Here is a 26,418-nt window from a genome sequence, read left to right as displayed (position 1 = left end):
ATGAAGCCGAACCCGCAATTTTTGCTAGCTGCTTTTCTGTCCTTGATTCTGCAGACGGGGATTTGCTACGGGATAAAATGGATGTAAGTACTCAGCTATCTCTCGGCATTTTTAGAACCTCTGTAGTCACTGCTGCTCTGTTACCCGGTCTGCAGCTCTGTTATTTGAGCCATTTAAAGAGCAGTGCGTGTTGCGTTTCTCCGGGCATTCATTGATTTCAAGTGTGTGTACTGAGGCTTGTGCTAACAACATGCCTCAATCTTCTTTGCAAAATATGCATGATTTAGGCTTGCTTTTTCTTCTCCTTGTTGATAGCAAAGGAAAGGCACACACTTGAATGCTCGCATGAGCCACTTATGAAGTTTCTAGTGTCAGCCCCTACCAGCTCCCTCTGGGACCAATGGTCATGAGAGGCAGGAGCTGAGAGCAGGAGGGAGGGCAGTGGGGATAATCTCCAGCCACAGGGGATGCTTGACAGATAACATGCTTTTTTGGTGGACCTTTTAACCTTTGGATTTTGCGAAGGGTGTTAAAAACGAAGTGGGGAGGGGGGAGGAGGGTGAAGAAATACCAAGGAGTGTGGTCAAGTCTGGATCGAGTTTCCTCTGAGGTAATGTCACTGCAAACAAAGTGAAAACATTGCTATCTCATTTCTTTGCTTAAGCAAGCGATCGATTAGTTGCTTACTGCAAAGCAAACAAACAAACTCCTCCAGCACCCATCTGGTTTTCTGCCCTCTGTTTCTGCTCTGGTTTGAAGCTGCGCACAAAGTAAATAATGGGATGTGGGCTAACCTCAAGTGAGCATCTCCCATAAATAGCACAATAAAATGAGATGCCAGGGAAGGTCTCTTTTGTAGGATGCAGTGTATTTAGGTGAGGAACCTGGGAATAGGCAGTGAAATTAGGGCAAGAGGTTCCTGCTTTACTTCTCCTTCCACCACAGATCCTGTGCCATGTTTAATTCCCATCCTTCTGACCCAGCCTTTGCCACTTGAGGCTTTCTTTCCCCTCACCATCTCTTGAAAAGGTGGGATTTTTTCATCCAATCACAGAATTAGTCATAGAATCACAGAATGGTTTGGGTTGGAAGGAACCTTAAAGCCCACCCATTGCCATGGGCTGCTTGCGCCCCATTTGTACGGGGTGCCAAGGGCCCCATCTAGCCTGTCCTTGAATGCCTACATGGATGGGACACCTACACCTTCCTTTGACAACTTTCTTACTCTTGAACGAGATGTTTTGGAGCCAGTGCATTCACTGCCCTATGTGCAGCCAGCAGGGAAAGGACTTTGCAGATGCCTTCTCTAATGATAGACAACAAACACAAGCATCAGGAGATGCTCTCTGGACATGTCATGGAATGCAGGGAGTTCTTTGAGTCCACACATCCAACTTTTACACACATGAAGAGAAGCAGGGTGAATCCTTCCATAGGGTGTTTAAATGCACGTGTTCAGGTGAGAAGTCTGACTGCCTGCATGAGGACATCTTTTTGTGCTCTCTCTCCATACTGTGAGGAAGTAGAAGGTATCAAGATCTGATTTGCATTTCACCATCTGGTCTTTCTACACTGTAGCAGACACCACGGCTAAGTCTCAAAGCCCAACTCCGAGTATTTAGCTTCTTAGCTTTGCATATATCATCATATCATAGAACTGTTTGAGTTGAAGGGACCATAGTACCTGGTCCAACCCCCCTGCAGTGAGCCAGAGACACTCACAGCTCCATCATGTGCTCAGAGCCCATCAAGCCTGACCTTGGGTGTCTCTATGGACAGGGCACCCACCACCTCTCTGGGCAACATGTGCCAGTGCTTCACTAACCTTATCACAAATAAACTTTTTATATCCAACCTAAATCTTCTCTATTCTAGTTTGAAACCATTTCCCCTTGTCTTATCACAACAGACCCTGATAATGAGTCTGCCCCCGGCACCTGGCATAAGGTAGGCATCTCCTCTTAACCCTGAGAGGCAGGGCTTGGTCTGTAAAGCTATTTGCATCCTTTCAGCCAGTAAGCAGTTAGGCTGCAAGGGTTTCTTTTGGGAACAAGGAGGCATTTGGGGGAAAGACACTGTGGTTGCCACTCCTCCGCTTTCCAGCAGACACATCCTCTTGTTGAAAAACGAGTGGGGAAGATGAAAGCTGGGATTAAAATGGCATCCAAAGCACGAACCAAATCCAGATGTGCCGCCAGGCTCCTCTTGCACCTGCTTGTAACCTGGCAGAGGACTGCACTCCCTGTCCCAGGGCACTTGGTGCAATGAGGACACCACCAGCTGGGATTTCACAATGAAATGGGATTTTTTTTTTTAATTTTTTTTTTTTTTTAATTTACAGCTTCTCCTCCTTTCCCCACCCTTGTTTTTCTACGGAACCACTGGCCAACTTCTTCCCCCATCCATCGCTCCCTTTCCACTGCTGCAGCTGTGCCAGATGCAGGCTGCTGCCAACCTCGGGGCTCAGGGACCATCCCTGGAAATGGCGTAGCTGAGCTCATGCTCTTGGATGGAGAGGGGAAAGGATGAGAGGAAAACACGAGGCGGCATTTTCGGTCGCAGGCTCGTCTCTGCGGTCTGCCCATCGCAACGTTGTTGTAGGCACAGCGCCAGGAGCGAGCTTCAAAGAGGAATGGGGATGGCAGGGAAGGAGATAAGGAGGTGGTTTCTGCCAGATGTTTACAGGCTTGGAAGGGGTTGGGGCAGAAAGCTTGGCGGGCCGGGTCTGCCAGTTGGAGGAAGAGGGAGCGACTGATAGGGAGGGCGATAGGAAATTCAATTTTAATTCAGCGTGTGATGTAATTGCAGGGGGAGGTGGGGAAGAAAAACATGCTTCTCAGCCATTTAGGACTTCCCTGTAACACGAATATCCCCTGTAAATTAGTAGAAGTGGGGAGAATGTAAAATGGAGCTATTTGTTTTATTTTATTTGGCTTATTTTTACAAGGCCTGTGGTCCAGATCCCCAGCTGCTGCAAATCGGCACCGTGCCCTTCCTTGCCATGGAGACATGCAACACCAAGCACCCTGAATGGTGTGTGGATGCTCAGCATCCCATAAGCCTGCCCTTGCTCACAGAGGAACTCCATGTTTTGTCTTCCACCCAAGCTCCAGGATGCTGCTTGGGTGTAAAGTTGAGGAACTGACAGACCTTTGCAGGATCAGGGCTGCTGTGGACAGATTGGCTTTCTGTTCAGCGCATGTGAGCTTCTGAGTCTTAATTTTGCATGCAAGCCCATTCCCAGCCTTAGAGGAGGGCTCTGTAGTTCTCTGAGCTTGGTTTGCAGCAAAGGAGACACAGCCAACATTTTCAATGGGAGATTGTAGAATCATTAAGTTTGGAAAAGACCCTAACCCACCTCCACTGTACCTAATCACCACATCCCTCAGTGCCACATCTCCACGGTTCTTGTACACCTCCAGGGATGCTGACTCCACCACCTCCCTGGGCAGCCTGTGCCACTCTTTCTGAGAACTGTTTCCTAATATCCAACCTGAGATACTTCAGGGCCAACACTTACAGGAACTCTGTCACCTTACTCCCTTTTGCAACCACCTGAGCTGAACTAAGGGGACTTGGGTTTGGCCAAGGACTTGATCTCTAGAGGTCCCTTCCAGTCCCTACAATTCTGTGTATCTGTGAGGTATGTGGATAAATCTGAAAAATAAACGAGCACTAGAGGGAGCTGCAGCCAGATGTTCACACTGCAGGTGTTGTGATGTCCGAGCATGGAGCTGCTTTCAAGGCACTTCTACCTGCTTGAGGGTGGCATCTCCTTATCTATGCACTGGGACACAGGTTAGATTGTCCCTGTGTTGTCACCCTCGATGAATGGTTGCCAAGAGGATGAAAGCAATGCGTGCTTTTTTGCATAGCTTGCAAAGAGGCTGCAGGTTCAGCCCATTACTATGAGCTACAGCTCTAGGAATGCCATCATTAGGTGGAGTTTTGATCACTTTGGAAGGTCCCTTGGTCCCTCTTGGACTTGGAATCATTGAATCACAGAATTCTTTTGACTTGGAAGGGACCCTTAAAAGCCATCTGTTGAACTCCCCTTCAACAACAGACACCCACAGTTCCATCAGCTGCTCAGAGCACCATTCAGCCTGACCTTGAATGTCTCCAGGGATGGGACACCCACCACCTCTCTGGGCAACCTGTGTCAGTGCCTCACCACCCTTATCATAAAAACTCTTTCCTTACATTCAATTTAAATCTCCCCTCTTCTAGTTTGAAACTATTTCTTCTAGTCCTATCAAAGCAGACACTGCTGAAAAGCCTGTCCTTTCTTATATACCTCACAGTGGGACACGAGCACTGTTCCCAGGCATGAGAACCAAGACCTTTCTGGAGCCAGCAGCGTGCTTTCACTTGTTTTTTTTCTCTTGAAATGGGGAGAAAATGGAAAGATTTTGTGCTTCCCAGCAGTGCCTGCTTCTCCACTTTGGACAAGGAGGGGGGGAGCTGGGACAGTGGGGCATGGGCGCCGGCAAGGGGCTGTCTGCCTGGCACAGGAGCTGCTAGATGAGCTGCTGTGAAAGGACTGCAGGATGGGGACGGCAGGAGGGGAGTGGGCTGGGGGTGAGGGAGAGCTCTATAGGCAGCCCGGGAAAACTTGACAAAGCTCCATGGCCTTCCTCCGGCGCTGGGGCAGCCAACTCACCGCTGGCATCGACTTCAGTCGAGCTTGGGCTGGAAGTCAATGGCCTTGTGCCCACTACTGCCAGCACTGGATTTGGCACTGTATCTGAAAAACTCTTATTTTAAGCTTTTACTGTAGGGATTTTTTCCCCTCCTCCTCTCTGTCTTCCTCCTCAGCTCAGTTTTCTTTCTTTTCTTTCTTTCTTTCTTTCTTTCTTTCTTGCTTGCTTGCTTGCTTGCTTTCTTGCTTTCTTTCTCTCTCTCTTTCTTTCTCTCTCTCTTTATTTCTCTCATTCTCTCTTTCTTTCTCTCTTTCTCTCTTTCTTTCTCTTTTTCACTTTCTTTCTTTCTTTCTCTTTCTTTCATTCTCTCTTTCTCTCTTTCTTTCTTTCTCTCTTTCTTTCTCTCTTTCTTCCCTCCCTCCCTCTCTCCCTTCCTCCCTCAGTTCCTCCCTTCTTTCATTTCCTCCTTTCCTTTCTTTTCATCTTTCTTTTTTCTTTCCTTCCTTCTTTCCTTTCTTTCATACTTTCTCTCTTTCTCCTCCTCCTCCTCCTCTTTCTCTTTCCCCCTTCCCCCCTTTCCCTCTTTCCCTCTCTTTCCCTTCCTCTTTCCTTGTTCCCTCTTTTTCTCTCCTTCTCTTTCTCCCTCTTTCCCCTTTTGTCCTTTTCTCCCTTTCTCCATCTTTCTTTCCTTATTTTTTTTTCTCCTTTCCTCCTTCTTTCCTCCTTCTTTCTTTCCCCCCCCTCTCTATTTTTCTATAGAAATCCCATTTCTTGCTTTGAGAAGGCTTTGAATATTTGCTGACCCACTTGCACCTGTGGTCCCCAGGTCAGGGCTGATGATGCTCCTCAGCATCCCAAGTCCTTCTCAAATAGCAGCAGAGCAGGGTGGGGTGGTGGGAGTACAGGCTGCCTCACATGGAATCATCATAATGGTCCTGCCAGCCCTTTTCACTTGAGAAAATGAAGCTCAGATTAAAAACTCTTAAATAAAGTCTAATATACACACACACAAACAATCACTGTTTCTCTTTGTTTAAGTTTACTCTCCAAGTAATAGAATTTTGCCTAAATCTTTTTTGCTCTACCCCAAATCTCTGGCAGATTAAAGAGTTTAAGAATCAGCATAAGATTGAGAGTGCATTCTCAGAAAGTAAAACAAATCATTTGGAGCAGAAGATGTTGGTCTCACAAATGGTCCTTCTGTGACAGCTCCTTGGGTTGTATCACACCTCCTTGGGTCATATCACACAAGGGAGGACGTGGAGATGTTCTCCAAGGGTGCTTGTATGGAAGGAGATCCTTCCACTCTATAAGGGCATTTTAAAAGGCACCAATGCTTCACTGCTCAATTTAAAAAAAAAAAAGCCCTATGAGTGGGTCAGGAACAGGGTCCTGTGTGCCCCTTTATCCTTACAAAGCTAATTGTGTATGGCTTTCATGAGTATCTCTGCTCATGGATGTTGCTTCTATGAATAGTCTTCTCATGCAGCCTAGCACTGAACCTATACTTCTCAAAGGACCCAACACTGTAAAGCATTCATGTTTCCAAATGAATTTATTAACTGCCTGAGATAATTAGAAGAGTAAACGAAAGTCATGATCCATCCATGCATCATATTTCCTCTGTAATTACCTTTATGGTTTTCTGTCAGTATCCATAACGTCAACTGAAAGCCCTGCTATGCTATATATAAAGCAGGAGATGTTTGGTTTGGAGCCTGTTTATTTAAAGGGATGGGTCAAATATGTATATATTTATATTTAAAAAAAAAAAACCATCAGCCTCCCCTCAGTTGTCCTCACCTTTCTGGAGAATGAAGGATGGAGAAGAGTCAGGGGAGGGGAGCATGATGTTAGCAGAAGGAAATTGTGAAAAGGAGCATTTATGGGATGGCAGCAGGTAAAATTCCTCTGGGCTGCTTCTCAGATGAAGCACTGGAGTTCAAAGAAATGTTTTCTTCTGGGATTTTTTCCGATACTGAAGAGTGAAGGCTGTCCTGCTAACTACCCATTGGGGCTCCTTTATTGGGGCTACCAGTGCCTCTTTGGCCTTAGCAGGTAGAGACCCACCATCAACACCGGAATTCATTTCTGCCACTCAAAAATGGGCTTTGCTCTCCAATAGTATCCTTTGCAGATGGTGGAAGACACTCCATGGTGCTGTCAGAATTTGGGGAACACGGAGGGCTGGCTGCTACCTTTGCAAAGGGAGATTTAAAGCAAAACAGGGGATGGGGGAAGACAATGTAGGACAGAGATTGAGTAAACCTGCACTGTCAGAGCATGGGCTGGATGACCTAATAGGCCTCTAACATTCCTGATCTGTGATTTATAGATGTGCTTTTTGGTCTCAGCAAGCGACTCCAATAACTGAGTTTTCTTTTCCATCCCCATTACCCTTTACTTTTTCCTCCCGACGCTTGGAGATGTTTCCAATTATAGGTTCTCACAAGCAAAGGCATGAAGTTCAGGCCTGGGAGATGTTCAGAAAACACCTTCCTGCATCTTACTTTTTTATTCTTGGCAAACTCCCTGGAGCTTGGCTCATTCGACAAGAAACAGCCATTACTGCCATTTACTGAATTCTTCCCAAAGGGGCCGCAGCATTTCCTCTGTCGACCTTCTGGCAGATCTTTTCCCCTCTTCTATAAGGCACATTTCTTTCTCATCATGTTACACATCTCATTCTCTAATGGTGATAATTTCAGGCCTTTGGTAATAATGCCGTGCTACAGCAAGCTCTTTGTACCTGTTTAGTCCCCTTTCTTCACAACCAGTATAAGCTTCAGTCTGTGTTCATCGTTTATTCCAACTCAAAGGTGGTTATTTCTGCTGTTTGATTTGTCCGTAATGATGAGATGCAGGTGCATCAATATGGGCTTCCAAATCACAGAATCATAGAATTGTTGAGGTTGGAAATGTCCATTAAGATGGTCTAGTCCAACTATCAGCACATCATCGCTACTGCCATCCACCACCAAGTCCTTTAAAGACACTCAAGACCTCCACACAGATCTAGAAGATGTGGTGCAGGACCTATCAGGTAGATGCATCCTTCTTGAGGAGCAGCTAGGCCCACAAGGACAATCCAAGTTGTATTTATGACTTTTATTCAAGGAGCAGCAAGGTGCTTCAATCTCTTGCCCGATTGTCATTTCAGCCCATTGCTGAGAGTTGCTGATAGGTTTTCTGGAATAAACTTTCACAGATTTTTGGCACCAGGTGCTGAGGGTTGGACTCATCTCACCCATCTCTGTGTGCTTATAGAGCTCAGGTGGCTGCATCCAAGCTTGATGCCTAAGTTCCCCCTACAGCTAGTGCAGAAAGAGCACTTTCAGGGCATGAGTTACCTTAGCCTCACTGATACTGGCTGCCCAGAGTGGCTGTGGATGCCCCATCCCTGGAGACATTCAAGGCCAGGATGGGAGCTAGTGGTTGGCAACCCTAGAGTGGATGGAGCTCAATGATCTTTAGGGTCTTAAGCCATTCTGTGATTCTGTAACTATTCTGCTGTAGATCTCCAATGTGCATCAGCTGATTATCTTTTAGGAGCTCCATGGGTCAAAGAAGGACCCTGGAGGACTAACATGAAGTCCTCACCATGGAGGTTTGCATTAAGATGACATCGGTACTGTTCCAAGACCTTTGCTCTCAGCCTTCAGGAGTATGATATGTTTGAGTTTACTGAGCACTGGGTGCAGAACTTCTAACAATTAAATACTCTACTCACTTCCTCCCCTTGTCCAAAACTTTTGTTCTCTGTATGTTTAATGAAGCTCTCTAAATATCTGTATGATGTATATATTTACATTGCTAGCAGAGTGGTGGTTTCCCTTCCAAGTTTGCCACTGAGTATCCAGCACCAGAAATGCCAAATTCCAGTCGACTGGGAATTTGTGAGCGCAGACCTGCTCAGCCCTAGCAAGGATTTTAGCTTTTTCCCACTCACGGAGGAATTGGGGTTAGCAGTTATGCACAGCCCGGGGAAAGCTCCAACATACACAGCAGCTGGTTTGAGCCAACCCTGAGGTAGTTGGTGGAATATAGATGTGTTTTCCTGAAAGCTGGAGATCAGAGCTAATATCCCTGATCTTGGTTAGGGCTCATTTTTAGCTCCATTTCCATCTCATTTAACTTCTGAAGGACGTGGATGTTACAGCAATAAAGTAAAATATGCCCAGAAATGTGTCTGCTAATATGCCAAACTAACCAAGATGGCTTAGGATGAAACTGAAAGGCAACATTTAACAAGGAGAGAAGGAAATATGTGTTAAAGCAGTTGTGTTGCCAGGATCACATGCCAGGTACTGATGCAGCCAGCTAGAAAGTTGTTTTATGGGAATGAATAACATTTATGACTGCTCTAAGCAGGTCATAAAGATACAAAGAGAGTTACACACCAGACTTCTGCTGATCATTTTGGGTGCTTGAGAAATAATAGCACAGCATGCTCTGAGGCATGGCACCATTTGCTTTTTTCTTCTTTTTTTTTTTTTAACCTGGAGTGTGAAACACTGCAAACTGAAAGAACCAATGGAGCCCTATGGGTATTGCCAATTTCTTCCATAGTAACTTGCATTATGATTCTAGTGGATTCTTCCTAAGTTTTGACCATGACAGCCTCTTTGCATGTACTTGCATTGTGTTTCTTCACTAAATCTTCAGAGACTAGAGAAATAGATTTAGATATCTAAGTGCAACGGTGATGGAATTGGTGGAGGCCCTTGGTGTTAACTCCATGGGAAAGCATCTGTTTTGCAAACTTGGTGGCTTTTCCCTGGATCTTGCAGGGGATTTTCTCTATAATTAATCACATGACATTTAGTATAATCCTCAAAGAGTCTGTGAGACAGATGCTGAATGCAAATCACTGATAAAACCAACCTCACTCTTTTTTTTTTTCTGAATACCACAGTCACGGAGGACCCAGCTTTCCATTATCGTGGATCCAACGGGTTATTTTTCACTCTGTTGGGAGGTCTGTCCTCTTCATTCTTCTGCAAAAAAAAAAAAAAGAAAGAAAAAAAAAAAGAAAAACAAAACCTTCCCATAAGGATTTACACAATCAGTCAACTTGGCATTCACCCCAGGAGATTTGTTCTGGCTCCTTTCGATGATGGGAGAAACACACAGGTTTAATGGCGAATTGTCCCACCCATCTTCAACATTTACCTTAGATGAGATAAATGACTCTGAACAGTTTCCCATCTCTCTCATCAGCTTAAACTAGGCATGTAATTTGCATGTAGCTAATATTAGGTCAGCTGAACACAGGCCAAGGCGTTTGCTGGGTTGGAGGTAGTCAAGAAATTAATACTGACACAAAGACTGACTTTTGTGGGTTCTAATGCCTTTTTTTTTTGCATGTGCTTGTCTCCTCAGAGCTCTGTCCAAGACTCCTTCGGCTTTGGCCCTGAATCAAACCCAGCACTGCAAGCAGCTAGAAGGCCTGGTGGTTTCCCAGGTGCAATTGTGCCGCAGCAACCTGGAGCTGATGCAGACCATCATCCAGGCGGCACGGGAAGTGATAAAGACCTGCCGTAAAACTTTCTCAGACATGCGGTGGAACTGCTCTTCCATCGAGCTGGCTCCTAACTACCTGCTGGACTTAGAGAGAGGTAAACAGCACTGCTGCCTTGGGTGGGGAGCAGAGGTTGGAGCAGATGTACCCAGAGGTCTCTTCCAACCTCAGCCATTCTGTGATTCCTCCACATGCTCCAAAAGTAGATCATACCACAGTAGACTAGTTGCATGAGCCCATGTACCCCTTTCCCCTGCTAAGATCATAGAATCATAGAATGGCTTGGGTTGGAAGGGATCTCAAAAATCGTTTAGTTGCCACCCACCAGGTCAGGCTGCCCAGGATCCCAACCAATCTGGCCTTGAAGGCCTCCATGGAATGGGCACTCACAGCTTCTCTGAGCAACCTGAAATTGGATGTTGTCTCCCAGGATGAAGAGCTCTCGTTGCATATTTTCTCCAAGCCTTTAAAGGACTCAGATGCAAGGAGGCAGCGTATTAGCCATTCTAAGGGGCAGAGATTATGTGGGTCTCTTTTGGGGGAATACTTAGCCATCCCTGGAACCTGAGTTGGAGTTTCTTATCTCTTGCAGGTACAAGGGAGTCAGCATTTGTGTATGCCCTTTCTGCTGCTGCTATCAGCCATACCATTGCCAGAGCCTGCACCACCGGGGACCTCCCTGGCTGTTCCTGTGGTCCCATCCCAGGTGAGACACCTGGACCTGGGTATCGATGGGGAGGATGTGCAGACAACCTCAACTATGGTCTTATCATGGGGTCCAAATTTTCAGATGCTCCCATGAAGATGAAAAAATCAGGATCACAAGCCAATAAACTGATGCATCTGCACAACAGTGAAGTAGGGAGACAGGTAACAAATCCACAAGAGTTATTGTACTTGTACAGTCCTCTTTAGTGGTCGGTCGCTCTGTGAGGTTCAGTGTCTCTATCAGCTAGTGAAAGGAGCAGGTTTCTCCCTGATTGCTCCCAACTCCTTTGGCCTGCTGAAGACTGTGGCTATCAGTCATGCTGGTCCTCAGGAGGCCCTAAATGCTAATTCCAGCCCTCTAGAACTGTGGGTGGGATGTGTCATTGCCACACCTTCCACAGCCAAGGATGGCTGCGGCTTGCTTACCCCAGGAGGTGTGGTGGGGATGAGTCCCATGGTGCTCTGCCAAGGGCATTGCACACATGAAGTGCTGTGTAAGCACAGAGGATTACTATCTGCCAGACGTGTCCAGCAGCAGCTGCCTCCCAGCCATCTCTGCAGCCAGGAGGGCTGATGTGTTCCTTCTCAAACTGCTTTGCTAGTGATTACTCCCCTATCTGGCAGAAGCTGCTCTTAATAGCTTGCATTCATGGCTGTGCCAATGGAGGAATAGCACTGTACATGCTGCTTGGCATGCCCTAAGGAGCAAATCCCCACCACAGCCCTTCATGCAGCTTGAGAAATTGGGGTGGGGAGCTGTAAAGGCTTCAGCAGTTCCCTGCACTGGTTCTACTGCACAACTTGTCCTTCTAGGGCAAAACTTGGAGCATACTGAGCTCATTGGCAGCTTACTGTGTAGCTATGGGCTGAACTTACCTTTCCAGAGCAAAACCCTATCAAACTCACCTCCTCTGGGTGTTTTTCTCTATGGTTCCCTGCATTCCCTCTATCTTATTATTATTATTATTATTATTATTATTATTATTATTATTATTATTGCTATGTCTTGAGTTTTTGTTTGAATTACAATGGGCAAATTATCACTTGGGATGCAGCACTGTCACGGCTGGTGGATTCACTGCTATATCCTACCAGACCAGAGCAGAACTGAAGTAAAAGGCTCTGCTGGCCCCATACTCAGCAGAAAGGCAGGGTGTGGGTGCTTTGAATTCATGAGTGCCTTGACATCTGTTATCCAATGCCTAAACATGTTGCAGGCAGACATGCGCATTAAGAATCTATTTATGGATTGCTTTGATTTTCGGATCCTAATTTAGAGAGTTTAAATGCAGCCCTATGTAGATATCTGATCAAAATTCAACATATTCTTCTGTCTGCTGGCTGCAAATGTGTCGTACTGAGAGCAGTCCTGGTCTAATAGTGATCACCAAGGGGCTGTGGGATTTCATTCCCTTTGCTAGTAGCTGCTCAAGCACAACCGTGCAGAAATCAGAGCAGCAGGCCTTTTCTATAGCAGTCTCCATTAAGAAAGAGACTTATTTAGTAAGCTTGTGGGATGTTTGGACTTAAGAGAAAGACATTTCCTAACTCCTGCATTCCTTTTTGCAGGTCTTGAAAGCCTCTCTTGAAATGAAATGTAAGTGCCATGGAGTTTCTGGGTCATGCTCTATCAAGACCTGTTGGAAAGGCCTTCAAGAGCTGCGAGACATTGCACTGGACCTCAAAAACAAGTATTTGTCAGCCACCAAGGTCGTTCATCGGCCCATGGGCACACGCAAATACCTCGTGCCAAAGGATATTGATATCAGACCGGTTAAGGAGACAGAGCTGATTTACCTGCAGAGCTCGCCTGATTTCTGCATGAAGAATGAGAAAGTGGGGTCACACGGGACCCAGGACAGGTGAGGGTTTCTGCACTCTGTGCCCCTAAGAAGAGGCAGAGGGGGTTGTGTATGAATAACAGGCAAATCATTTGGGGGTAGCATACATGCACAGGCAAAAAAATTATCTCTGATGCTCAGTGCAGTACAGAGATGCCCAAGACTCTCAGTGGTGACTGTGGCTAAGATGGAGCTTTGTAGATCCCTTGCTTTATAGAGGTAGGCACAAGATATCTTTGAAATACCCTAGGAAAACCATATAGGCTGCTCATCTCCACAGGTACAATGATCAAGCAGATGATATTGATCGTATTGAGTTCCTCTTGCAATCATTGCTCATCTGATGAGTTGTTACTCTACTTTTAGGCAAATAAGGCAAGATTTAACCCAGTTAGGACCGGTGCTTCCAAGCAGCCTTAAAAAAAGCCACATCACCCACAAAGATGGATCTTGAGCATTTTTCTTCCACTGGCTTTTAAGAAACCATGTATGTTTGAATTGCTCATGTCTATGAAGAGATATGACTTCATTCCATTAGTATTGGTGACCTAAGGTCATCACAGTCAAGCCTTCAATGAGCACAGTTGTGTGCTAGGAAGCAGACACGCATGTCTTTTCTTGTGATTTGTGGAACTCCCTCTATGACAAATCAATTCCATAGGTGGGCACTAGACTCTCTGACAGCCAAACAGCTGTGTATTTCCAGAATTTTGCAGGATTTTCAGGACTTTTGTTCAGGGAATGTAATGGCTGGATTTCAAGATGGCTCATTCACTGCTATCTGCTGACTTGTCTTTTTTTTTTAGAGAGTTCCCATCATTATTCTATACTCTTTGTGCCACCTCATTGTGCACTCTCAGGCTGTCATGTTGCAAGGCGCATGCATGCAAGCGCTCTTTTGCAGAGCATCTTCCTTTCAGCTCTTGTTGGACATAATGGTCTTTCCATTGTGCGTTGAATGTAGTGAAGGTTTTACTATGACAGAAAGGAAGTAAATGACCTCAATGCACAAAAGATTAAACCTTTTTAGTTATCTTTGATTAGTAGGAATTTGTACTTAGGAGACTACAGAAGATATCCTTTAGCAATTCTCTAGGACCATGGTTCTACAGAATATATATCAGCATCTGGAATTGACCAGGTGAAGATGAAAATTGACTGAGACACCTTGTATGAAGCATGTCCTTTTTGATCTCTGATGTTGTGTGATGTTTAGAGCTTTGTATCCTCCATTAGAATGGAAGGCAGTGGCAGGACCACGATAAAACAGCATGTTCATTGCTGGCCCAACAGTGCAGCAGTAATTAGCAAGTGAAGATGTCTATGAGTCATTGAGGGCTGTAGGGAAGAAAGCATGTGCTGAACGTGTTGTCTGAAAGAAAATGTCATTTGAGCAGAAGCAGTGTTTCTATGGATTTGTATGGATTTTGACAAATTCTTGTTTTTTAAAATGAACTCTTTGTTGAAACTCCCTGTTTTGCAATGAAAAAACTGTTGAGGATATTTGGAAGCTGGTTTTATAGGAATTGTGTGAAATCAACAGGTTGTGTCAAAAACAAGCTGAATTCATTAGAGATCTGCCAAGTGAAACATTTTCCGTGAGCTGAAACCCTTTCAAAGGTGGAGGAAGACACGGTTTCCTATAATTTCATTTTACAGGAGATTTTGCCATCTTATCCCAGCGAGGGATGAAAAATATGTTGTGGTCTTGAGTGATCTTTTTTTTTTTTTTTTTCTTGAGGATAGGAAAACGCATATTGCAGGCGTCCATTTATCCTGAGCAGGGTGAGAGCAGAGATTGTGAGCCTGCCAGGCAAGGATCCAGGGGAAGTGAGGCTGAGTGAGGACTTAGAGGAGCGAGATATTAAGGCAGGAGGGGATGACTTTCAAAAGGAACCTGTCAAGAAGGGCTCTTTATTGTTGGATGTGCAAGATGATGACGACTGTGAGAGGGGAGGAGGGTGAGATAGACCTATGTTGAATTGTAGTCATCTCTTGGGCCACGCTGTAAGGTCATCTGTAGTTACACTCAGTGCAATTGAGAAGATACCTAGTGTCTCAAAACTGGCAGCTATAGCAGCCCTTTCTCTTAATTAAATCAGAAGAAATGAGTATAATGTGCTTGCAGATGGGCTCATTTTTCTTCCTCCTCCTTCCGTGGATGTATTTTTTCCTCTGATTTTTTTTTTTGTTTTTTCTCTCACAGAGAGGACATTTCATGTGTTTTAAACACGGTGGCTCTGTTCCAGTGGCAGAGATAGTGCTTGGTGACAGGGACAAGGAAGCAGGAGGACAAAGGGGCAGCTGTTGGAGAGAGCAGGAAAAATACATGGCTCGCGCTTACCCCACAATGGTGTAAAATGCTTGTTTGGAAGTAGCCCAAAGAGGCTTTCACTCTATAAGTGAAGTCCCAGAGCATCTTAACATTTTATCCTTGTTCATATCAAAGATTTTGGGGAGAAAATTTCTATTAGGCCAATTTTTAAGGCTTTTTTTTTTTTTTTTTTTTTTTTTACAGCAAATGTAATCAAAAAAGGATTTTAATAGTGGTCTCTGAGTTTGTTTTCTCTCTTTTTCTATCATTTGCCTATTCCCTCTTTGGCCTCTTTGTGTTCAAAAGTAGAATCGTAGAATCCTTAAGGTTGGAAAGACCACTAAGATCATCAAGTCCAACCATCAACCCAACCCTGTGAAGCTCTAGGCCATGTCCCTCAGTACAACATTCACCCTTTTTTTAAACACCTCCAGGGACACCACTTTCCTGGGCAACCTGTTCTAATGCATTACCACTCTTTCTGACAAAAGATATTTCCTGATCATATCCAACCTGAACCTCCCCTGGTGCAATTTAAGGCCATGAGCTCTTGTCCTGTGGCTTCTCGTAGGGCACTGTAGTGCAGACCCTTCTCACTGTGCTCAAGGAGACCTCAGTCTGGGTCTTCACCTCTTTCCAGCCCCGCTTTCTTCCTCTGAAGGGGTGTAGAAGGGCGAGGTTCCCATTAATAACCTTTCAATTGTATTTAAAACATTCAGATTTTCATTACAAAAAGTGAGTTGTCTTGCATCATGAGGAGGAAAAGTCTTTTCTGCCTGTTCATATCTTGCTCAGAGAATGCTGGGAGCTGGACAAGGTCTGACACAGCTGCAACACTCTGTTCATTCTGGGTTTCTGTATGCTCCAGGGAGCAACCCTGCATTAGTAGGTGGGTGGGAGGGATAATCTAATCGGTCGCTTCCATCTCTATAATTATCCTTCGCATTGCTTGGACTCATTGTGCTAACATCAGGCAGGAAAGGGAGTCAAGTTACTTTGTAGTGGAACTATGTGAAAATCCACTCAGAAAATGCAAACCTGGCTACTCCAAAGCCTTTCTGGGCTCTTCTCTGAAAGCTTTTTCAAAGCCTTGTTCAGCACAAGCCTGAAGTGATTTCTAAGACATTTTGGCCTTCCTTAGTTTCATGTTGAAATCAGAAATGGTTTGGGAATCCGCATGCCTTCAAGCAGCTGGAGTGGATCCAGGTTTCAAAGCCAGGCAGCTGAACACAGACCTGTGATTTGAAGCCTCACCACTCTTTGAAGTGCTCAGAATCTGATTAAGGAGCTGAATTTTGCAACTGGCTTGCTGCAGCCACAGCCTTCACTGATGGCAGCCAAACTCCATGGGTTTGTTTGCCACCATCATGCTTACATAGCTAATAATAATCGTCTGGAGAAAAATCTCCAGGAGCAAATCTGTGGAGTAGCATGTGGATTATATGATTTTTGATATGAGTTAACCATGTGGAATGAGAGGTTGGTTAAGATGAAAGAGAATTGCCTTAAATTGCACGAGGGGAGATTAAGCTTGGATATTAGAAAATATTTCTTCTCAGAAGGAGTGGCAGTGCATTGGCACAGGCTGCCCAGGGAGGTGGTGGAGTCACCATCCCTGGAGGTGTTCAGGGAGATGTGGCACTGAGGGACATGGCCAATGGGCATGGTGGGGATGGATTGGAGTTGGGGTTGGTGATCTTGAAGGTATTTCCCAAACTTAATGACTCTATCATTCTAAATACGTATATATTTATATATATATATGTATATATATGTACTACATATATATTTTGGAGCTTTCTTGGAAGAAAACACCCTGTAACTCATCTTTTAATGAGTTTGTTCAGTTTCTCCAGACTGAAATATTCATTATCAGCTTCAAACAGGAGATAAAGAATAGCAGATTATAAAATAGGGATCTCTGTTGTGAGAAAAGAAGCAAAAGTATTAACCTCCTTTATCAGTAGGGTGCAATGTATCGTATTTCAAAGTCTATTTAAAGTCCCATAAGGAATCCAAGGAACGGGAAATTCTGCGATACAGGCAAAGGCCTCTGGCTTCTGATGCCTTGAAGGGATTACTGAGTTGTTTATTACTGATCTTTCCCAAAGCTGCTTTGGAGACATGCAAATACTACTCCCTCTTTGCTGAAGATGGGAAGGAGCTCCCTTACACTACAGAAATTGGGATGCAGTGTTGTTTTTATGCCACACAGGGCTGATCAGCCACCACTCCTTTGCTGACTCACTTGGGCAATGAATACGGCCAACCTTTTGTGGCTGTTTCTTGTCCAGGTATTTGTTCTTATTTTGCAACACATAAAATTAGTTTTATCTCTCTCCTGAGGTGTCCTATGGGATAAGAACATGCATAGAGTTAATTGACCATGCATCTGCTGCTTGGTGGTGACAAGTTTTGGCTACAAAACCTTTGTGGCTGGTGACATATTGATGGTCAAAACAACAAGGTTCATTGAATGCATAGAATCGTTTGAATTGTAAGGAACATATTGAGTTCATGTGGCCCAAATCCCCTGCAGTGAAAAGGAACACCTACAGCTCAGTCAGGTGCTCAGAGACCCATCCAGCCTGACCTTGGGCGTCTCCAGGGACGAGGAAACCACCTCTCTGGACAGCCTGTGCCAGTCCTTCACTACTTTCACTGTAAAAAAACTACTTCCTTATATCCAGTCTAAATCTCTCCTGTTCTAGTTTGAAGCCATTTCCCCTTGTCCTATCTCATCAGACCCTGCTAAAGAATCAGTTTCTTTCTTATAGCATCCCTTTAGATACTGGAAGGTCACTCTGAGGTCTCCCTGGAGCCTTCTCTTTTCCAGGCTGAACAGCCCCAGCTCTCTCAGCCTGTTCTTATAGGAGAGATGTTCCATCCTTTGGATCATTTTTGTGGCCCTCCTCTGGATACACTCCAACAGGTCCATGTCTCTCCTATACTGAGGACTCCAGATCAGAACAGAAATGGACCCGCTGATATTCAGTGGGAAATGTCCTTTGCATTGTGTGATCATGGGGTCAATGAAATTCATGGCACTCAACTAATAAAGATATACATAATAACACTCAACTAATAATGATGGAATCATAGAATGGCTTGGGTTGAAAGGGACTTCAAGGATCATAATGTTCCAACTCCCTGCCACGGGCAGGATTGCCAACCACTACATCAGGCACCAGATCAGTCTGCCCAGGGTCCCATCCAGCTTGGCCTTGAACATCTCCAAGTATGGGGTATCCACTGCTTCTCCAGGCAGCCTGTGCCAGCACCTCACCACGTTTTGCATGAAGAATTTCCTCCTGACGTCTATAATGACTGAGAAATAATGAATTGATCTTCTGTGGGTGTCCCAAAAGTTTACACTGAAGGAAATTCAGAAAAATATCTTTCTTTTCCTCCCACTTGCTCTTTCCATCTTTCCAAGGCAGTGTGCTCGTAGTTGGCACCGATTTCAGTAGCTGGGCCAACTGTAGTTTGGGTCATCTGTAGTTTCTTGGGCTTTTTCTCATTTAAATCTCAGTGAAGATTTTAGAGACCTGGATTTGACCTGAAAATATTTGCGAATCATTTATTTACTTATTGCAAAATTGCAGTGGATAGTGAATTAAGGTGGAAAAAATAAGCCAGTTCTCCTAATATATTTAGTCCCTCTGCATCAAACCAGTGTTGAGGTTAGAGGACAGCAGGAATGACTTTTCATATAGTGAGATTGAACAGAGAATACCTGGTCCATCACTGGTGTTTATCACTTCTCTTAAAACCATTTTCTGCAAACAACCTGTTCCAGGCTTTACTCTCCTCTGAGTTATGTTTGACTTCATCTGAATTTCCTTTCTTTTCTATTTTTCTATTTGTTTTTTCCTTTTTCTTTTTCCTTTCAGTTTTCTTTTCCTTTTTTTCTCTCCAAATTAGACCGATTGTCTTTTTCTCTTCATATAAACAAAAGTTGTTCTCTCTTTTTTGTAACGATCCTTTCTAGGTGGGAAGACAGCTTTTCTTACTTCCCTAAGCCAGTTCCCTGAATCCTTTCTGCTTTCTGAACTGCTCCTCTCTGCTCCTCTGACTCTCCTGAGAACATTCCCACGTTTATCTGGATCTTGCTCAGAATGCATTGCTTGCTTTGCATTTTAATCCACTCTCAGAAATGCTCTCAACTCCCTTCTCCCCAGCATTATCCACAAGTTTGTAAGTTTACTCTCTGTTCTTTAATGAAAATACAGGCTGGTTCCAGGATCTCCCTTGATATCCCCTTGCTGACATGAAGTATTGATAACTCTCTTTCGTACAGTTGTTCAGTGTCAGTCTCCAGATATTCCCCATGGCTGAGAAAGCAATTTAAAAGTAGTTAAGATCCTGCCCTTAAAATCTGACATGCAGTTGTGCACTTTGATGTATTTTTAGCTATGCCCATTGTTTTACATACTTCCTGGGGGACTCCAACTATTTTTCTTTTTCTTTTATGTACTGCTGTGCAGCATGACATTACTGGAGCAAGGGGCACTAGAGAAATGACAAGAAATTTGATCTAAATTAGAAAAAAAAGAAAGAATTTCTTTACTCAGCAGTAGTGTCTTCTGGGAGTTGTGGCTGCTGGAGTTCATGCAGACAGGTGGTTTCCCTGAGGTCAGACAGGGATGAGACAAATCGTGCCCAAGGGAACGCCATGAGGTTAAGCAGGAACATCATCCCAAATTCAGCAGCCCAGATGTTGGGGAAGTATGAGGGGACAGACTCCAGAAAGTGGTCTGATTTGTGTTTTTCCCTCTAAACAGCATCTCCCACCTGAGGAGATGCTCAGCATGACACTGAGGGACATAGTTTAGTGGGCATGATGGTGATGGGTTGATGGTTAGATTTGATCTTTGTGCTGTTTTCCAACCTTAATGATTCTATGATTCTGATTCCCACAGACATTGCAGAGTATTGGGCCAGGCAGGCAATTACAAACTCAGAAGGACATCATCTCTAGCCAGAAAGTACTTCTTTCCTGCATGACCATAAGAGATCTGGAATGTCTGTTCTATGTGGGATGGTAGAAGATGGATTGTTTCCAGGTAGAAAAGGAGTCATTGTCCTTAGAATCATAGAATCACAGAATCAGAGTCACAAATGTTGGAAAAGACCTCTCACATCATTTAGTCTAACTGTGGTCCATCTTGCTTTTGACTAGACCAATTCACTCAATTCTCCTAAAACAGAACTTAGGTGGTTTTAAGGATAGCTTGAACAAGCTCTGGTCTGATCTTATGATCTGATTTTTGGGTGGTGCGATGTGGAGGAGTTAAATTCATGAACCTTATGGTTCCCTTCCACCTCAAGATATTCTATGATTCCATTATTCTAGGCTGCCATCCATATTGTGCTCCTGTTTGCTGTACTTCAATTTCTGACTCAAAATCCAAACAAACCTGCCTTTCTATTCTATGAAATGGGTATGCTAATGGAAGATTCCCCGGGAGGGAGATGGCTTAGAGGTGTGAGATGGGGAAGACTCAGAAATGCAAAGATATGCTTGCCCATCTGTGCCAAGGACCATCCCCATTATGAGGCTGTTGGGACTCTCAGGGTGATATACAGCAACATACCTGACTTACTGGTTGTCAACCTTGCCTGTGGCAAGGGTTTTGAAGCTAAATCTTTGAGGTCCCTTCCAACTCAAGCCATTCTATGACATGTTTTTATAATATGTACAGCAGAGGTTTTCCAAACGAGGGCTGGAAGGGGGAGATTTTGGACAAGAAGATTGAGTGGGATTTGTCGTGTTAGCAGGGCTGACCTCTTCCCTTCTTGCATAAAGAAGGACAAAACACTGTGGCAACGTGAAAGCCTGTCCCTGAGCCAGGACCCTGGCTGGGATTATGGCTGCAGCACCATTTTTCAAGTCTGGTCTTCCAAGTGCTGCTGGAGGTTATGATGTTGTGTTAAGATGCAATCATCCATGTTCGTGTTTTCTCTCTGTGACTCGAGAGGAGGACATTTCTCTGAGTTGTTGGAATTGTGCTGGACCAGGCCCAAAACAAATGACATTGAACTTAACCCATCAGCAGGGAGCCTGATGAGATTGCAGTCGTGGGCTTGGAAAGCAGACATCCAGGAGCAGCTTCTGTGGGTAAACTCTGGTCTTTTTGCTCCTTTGTCTTCCCTACTCGCTTTTCACATGGGTAGCTACAGCTGAGAAACTCACTTTTTATTCTATTTGTTTAAAAAGGGAAGAAAATTAAGAAAATTCACCCATGCCTATAATTTTAAACAGAAAACCAAACATGCTCAGTGGCATGATCAGAAAAGTCTTCTAGAAACATATTTAGGTTCAAAACAGGGTTATAGCAGTCCTTTTGGCTCTTCATCCTCCCATCTTCCAGAATGTCCCTGATATTTGGTTAACAATGGTGATAAGCCTGAAGATTTTTTGGTAAGATTTTATTCTTTCCCTACATTTTAAGCTGTATAGGATGGGTGCTGCTATGGGAAATCTTGTTTTGATCCCCTCCCTCCCTCCCTCCCTCCCTCCCTCCCTCCCTCAACTCCATTTCTTTTTTTGCAAACCACAGGAACTGAGATCAAGGAAAGGGTGATTCACTGTTCCCAGACAGCAAGTAGAAGAGTTTTGCTCTCTAAATGGGATAAAACTGATCCTAGGTGGTGGACTGGAGTCAGAGGGTCATCATTTCCCTTTTCTTGGCCATCTGAATGGGTTCTTAGGACAAGAGGGAACACCGTCTCTAGGTGAACCTTTGGGCAGCAGCCTTTCCAGTCTCCAGCAAAGCTGAGTGAGATCGTCAAATTCTCCACCGTCTTCTAATATCAACATCCTTATATTTGAACATTTGCTCTGAATATTTATTGCCTTTATGAATCTGTTTATGAGGATTTGTTCAAAGGTTTCCTGGAGGAGGGGCCCTGGCCCATGGGGCAGTAACAGTGCCTTTGGTTCAACATTGGGCAAACACACTCAGTGTGGTGGCAGCCCTCATCTTTGGTAGAAGCTTTCAAAGGTTTTTAAATATTTACACACACTCCCGAATGAAGGGGAGAAGGGGGGGAGCCTTTAAAAAAATGAGCCTGGTGAGGAATGCGAGTCAGAAATAACAAACAGGAGGCCTGACTGAGTCAGAAATAAATAAGGGAAGAACAAGAACAAAATCTCAACACCTCATTAATACCATAACTTTTCCTAAAGCATTACCTCATGAAGAATTCCTATAAATCTCATGGATTTGTTTTCTTCTGTTACTGGACTGTTCAGTCCAAGTGTCAGACTCATGCTCCTCTCTTCCTTCTCTACCCCAACTGGCCTTACACTGTTTCTGTCCAAACTAGATACGCAGGAGGGAATTTAGGAGAGATGCCAGCAATGCCCCCATAGTCATCAAACTGCCTTTCCTACATTAGTGTCAAGTGTCCATCTAGCTCACAGCCTCACTGTGCTGGGTGCACAATGAGATATTTTGCCCTGAAGCTTTGGTTTCCAGCCAAGTATCTGACCCAATATGAGTGTTTTCTCCCTGGGCTATGTGGTGAAAAGCTGAGGAGATTGCTTTGGTCCAGCCTGGAGAAGAGGAGGCTCAGGGGAGACATTATGGCTCTGTACAACTCCTTGAAATGAGGTTGTGGTGAGGTGAGTCTTGGCCTCATCTCTCAGGTTAACAGTGTTAGGGTGAGAGGTAATGGCCTTAAGACGTACCAGAGAGATTCTGGTTGGATATAAGGAAACTTTTATTCTCGGAAAGAGTGGTGAGGCATTGGCACAGCCTGCCCAGGGAGGTTGTGGAGTCAGCATCCCTGGAGGTGTTCAAGGACGGTGGAGATGCGGCACTTGAGGATATGGTTTAGCAGGCATGGTAGGGACGGGCTGGGGTTGGACTTGGGAATCTTAGAGGTCTTTTCCAACCTTAATGATTCTGTGATTCATTGATTCTATGATCTCTACAGCTCCTGGAGAAATGGCATCTGCAGGACATGGTTCATCTTATCCAAAAGTCAATGCCTGTTGCATTTTTACATCTAGTGATCCCACTTGGACAATTTTAGGAGAATGGGATAGCTGTTTATAGAATCATAGAATTGTAGGATCGTTAGAGTTGGAAGGGACCTTTAAAGGTCATCGAATCCAACTCCAATGAACAGGGATGTACACTGCTGCATCACTTTGCCTGGGGCCCAATCCATCCTCGCCTTGAGAGTCTCCAGAGATGGAACATCAACCACATCTCAACCACATCTCTGGACAACCTATTCCAGTACCTCAGCACCCTCAATGTAAATATATTAACAAATATATCAAACCTAAATCTCCACCTCTTCAAGCTTGAAAGCATTTCCCTTGTTCTGTCACCACAGACCCTGCTGTATAGTCTGTCCCCTTCTTTCCTGTAGCTCCCCTTTAGAATGTGAAAGAACACTATCAGATCTCCCTGGAGCCTTCTCTTCTCCAGACTGCACAGTCCCAGTTCTCTCAGCCTGTCCTTGTAGGAGAGGTGATCCATCCCTTGCATCATTTTTGTGGCCCTCCTCTGGACACGATCCAACAGTTCCATGTCTCTCCTGTATTGAGGACTCCACACTGAGGAGTCCTCGGTGAGGAGTTCTCAGTACACACACTTGAGGGCTGCACTCAATCCTTTCATCCCCCAGCTAATATTGGTAATGCAGACCTTACACTTGGATTTGTTGAACTTCGTGAGGTTCTCCAGAGCCCACTGCTCAGCTTGTCTAGGTTCCTTTGCATGGCATCACATCCCTCTGGTGTGTTGACTGCACCCCACAGCTTGGTGTCATCAGCAAACTCGATGAGCATGCACTCAACCCCACTGACAATGTAATGGATGAGGACATTAAAGAGTATTGGTCCCAGCACTTAACCTGTGGGACACCACTCATCACAAGTCTCTATCCAGACATTGAGCCAGTGACACTACTCTCTGGACTCAATCCTGAAGCCAGTTCTTCGTCCATTGAACAGTCTACCCATCAAATTCATATCTTTCCAATTTGGAGAGAAGAATGTTGTGGGGTACTGCGTCAAAGGCCTTACTGAAGTCCAGATAGATGACATCAGTGGCTCTCCCCTTGTCCATTGATGCAGTGTCACCATCATAGAATGCCACTAGGTTGGTCAAACAGGATTTGCCCTTGGTGAAGCCATGCTGGTTCTCCTGCATCACCTCCCTGCCTTCCTTGTGCTTTAGCATCGCTTCCAGAAGGATCTGTTCCATTATCTTTCCTGGCACAAAGGTAAGACTGACAGATTAGTAGTTCCCAGGGTCGTCCTTCTTAACCTTCTTAAAAACGAGTGTGATGTTTATGTACTGGTTGTGATTTTCCTGATAAGTTCAGAGCTAAATAGTGGCTGTAAGAGTCTGCTCAGGAGCTTAAAGCCCTTTCTTATTGTTGTGTCACTACGTTTCTGACAATGTAGACCCTCCCAGATCTTCTACAGTTGCTTTACGCACTGGAAAGACACTCTAAGGTCTTCTCAGAGCCTTCTCCAGGTTCAGCAACCCCCAGCTCTCTGCCCATCTCCATAGGAGATATGCTCCAGTCTCTGAGCATCCTTGTGGACTCCTCCAGACCTGCTCTAATAGGTCCAATTGCAGAGCTTGTCATCATTGGTTCAGAAAGCCCTGCTGGGCCTCACGCTCACTCACCATGTTTCCTTTCCTCCAGGCAATGCAACAAGACCTCCAATGGGAGTGACAGCTGTGACCTGATGTGCTGCGGCAGAGGCTACAACCCCTACATGGACAAAGTGGTGGAGAGGTGCCACTGCAAATACCACTGGTGCTGCTACGTCACCTGTAAAAAGTGTGAGAGGACTGTCGAGAGATACGTCTGCAAATGAAAACACCTCGCTCTGCTGAGCTGAGATGCTTCAGAGAAGAGAAAATATTTCCTTGACTAGATGTCACTCATCTTGTACAAACATAGACTTGAAGAAAGATGGTAGGAGGAAAAAAAAAAAAAAGCAATCACATCAAGTAAAAAAGTGACTTTAAAGAAATGTAAAAAATGGAAGGCTTTCCCCCGCCAATAAAATGCTCTCTGAGAAGACACAAACTCATTTGGGATGGTATCTTCTTCCACAATCTTCCCTATGGTTGCCAATGACATCCAGCCATCAAGTGCCTTAATATTTTGAGAAGCTAAAGTAGAAACTTTCCCTTGGGGAAGAAAAGCAGCTCCTGTCTGAATATAACCAAGACTCATGCTTGCCTATGCCTTCTTGCACAGATACTGAGTCTGCATTAGAACCATCCCAGAAGCAAAAACTCTACAACTTTTCAGCAATAACTGCATTTGTTGCCAAAGACCTAATTTTTAAAATGGAAGCATCCACTCTGGATGGAAAAAGTGGAAAGAATTCAGGTCCATGCCCTGAAATGACCAACTCATTTTAACCTTTCTTTTATGCAGGTCTGTGACTTCCAATGGGACTTTTCCACAGGAAAACCTGACCCTAAATTGTCTAGGCTTGATGGATTTTCACACTCAGCCATGGAAAACAAACAAACAAAAAACCAGATGCCAGAGACAGTGAGAATAGGGCATGCTGAGAAGGGTGTTATGGGGTTCTTGGGTTGTAGTGGAGCCATTAGGATAAAGTATGACACTGAAGTGAAAATCCAGTGGAAAATAATAAAACATACAAAGCTCCTGCTCTCTTTCTCTTGCCCTTTGGGTCTTGCACTCTTAACTCTGCCACAATGGGCCACCCCTCCTTAGGAAAAGATGCCACTGTGTCTTTCCCCAAGCAAAACTATTGAACCAGCCCCAAAACACTGCAGAGGGCAGAGTGGGTCTGGTCCTGGTGTGCAGACGTTCAGGTAGCAGCCATTCCCCAAAGTAAGGAGTGGGAACACAGCAGTCCTTCATGTGACTCTGCCCTGGTGCAGAGAAAACCACTATCGGTGGCTGTACATATTTTATTTTGTACGCAGACATACAGAAATATTTATAAGATATATCTCCTGCTTTACTCTGCTCTTCTTCCTACGTAAATATATCTCTATGTTATAAACAAGCCTTAACGATAGTACGCAATAAATGCTGAAGTTTCTGGTGCAACAGCAGAATGCTAGCTTATTATGTTTCATTCAAGGTTTCCTACTTGGAAAGCAAGCCGGGTCTCCTTCCCAAGGATGGGAGAGGCACAAGGCTTGAGGCACTCGCTGGCGTGGGATAGATAAGTTCCTGTATTCCCTCTTTCCCCAGCCTCTTCATTTTGAGCAGAATTAGCCAAGATATAATCAAGACAAAGAAACGGAGCACTCAGGGGAGGAGAGTCACCATTCTCATTTTGCTCTTGTATCAGCAATCCTCTCATCACTTAAATATCCCTGTGTCCCCAAAGAGTGCATTAAGAAATGTGACTGATGTCTC

The 26,418-nt window shown here is 44.7% G+C and overlaps 1 protein-coding gene across 1 annotated transcript; it reads left to right on the top strand.

Moving 5' to 3' along the window:
* WNT11 (Wnt family member 11) lies at nt 1–24,880 on the top strand (the record flags this gene model as incomplete). The annotated part of the gene is made up of 5 exons (XM_079537150.1): nt 1–83; nt 10,026–10,261; nt 10,757–11,034; nt 12,442–12,734; nt 24,706–24,880. 5 exons carry the CDS (start codon nt 1–3, stop codon nt 24,878–24,880), a joined length of 1,065 nt encoding a protein of 354 aa, XP_079393276.1.
* Between the last annotated feature and the right edge of the window lie 1,538 nt (nt 24,881–26,418).

Source organism: Tetrao urogallus (genome assembly GCF_951394365.1).
Source record: "Tetrao urogallus genome assembly, chromosome: 1".
Classification (NCBI taxonomy): Eukaryota; Metazoa; Chordata; class Aves; order Galliformes; family Phasianidae; genus Tetrao; species Tetrao urogallus.
The sequence above is the reverse complement of the archived record's forward strand: the minus strand, read 5'-3'. Positions and strand labels throughout refer to the sequence as shown.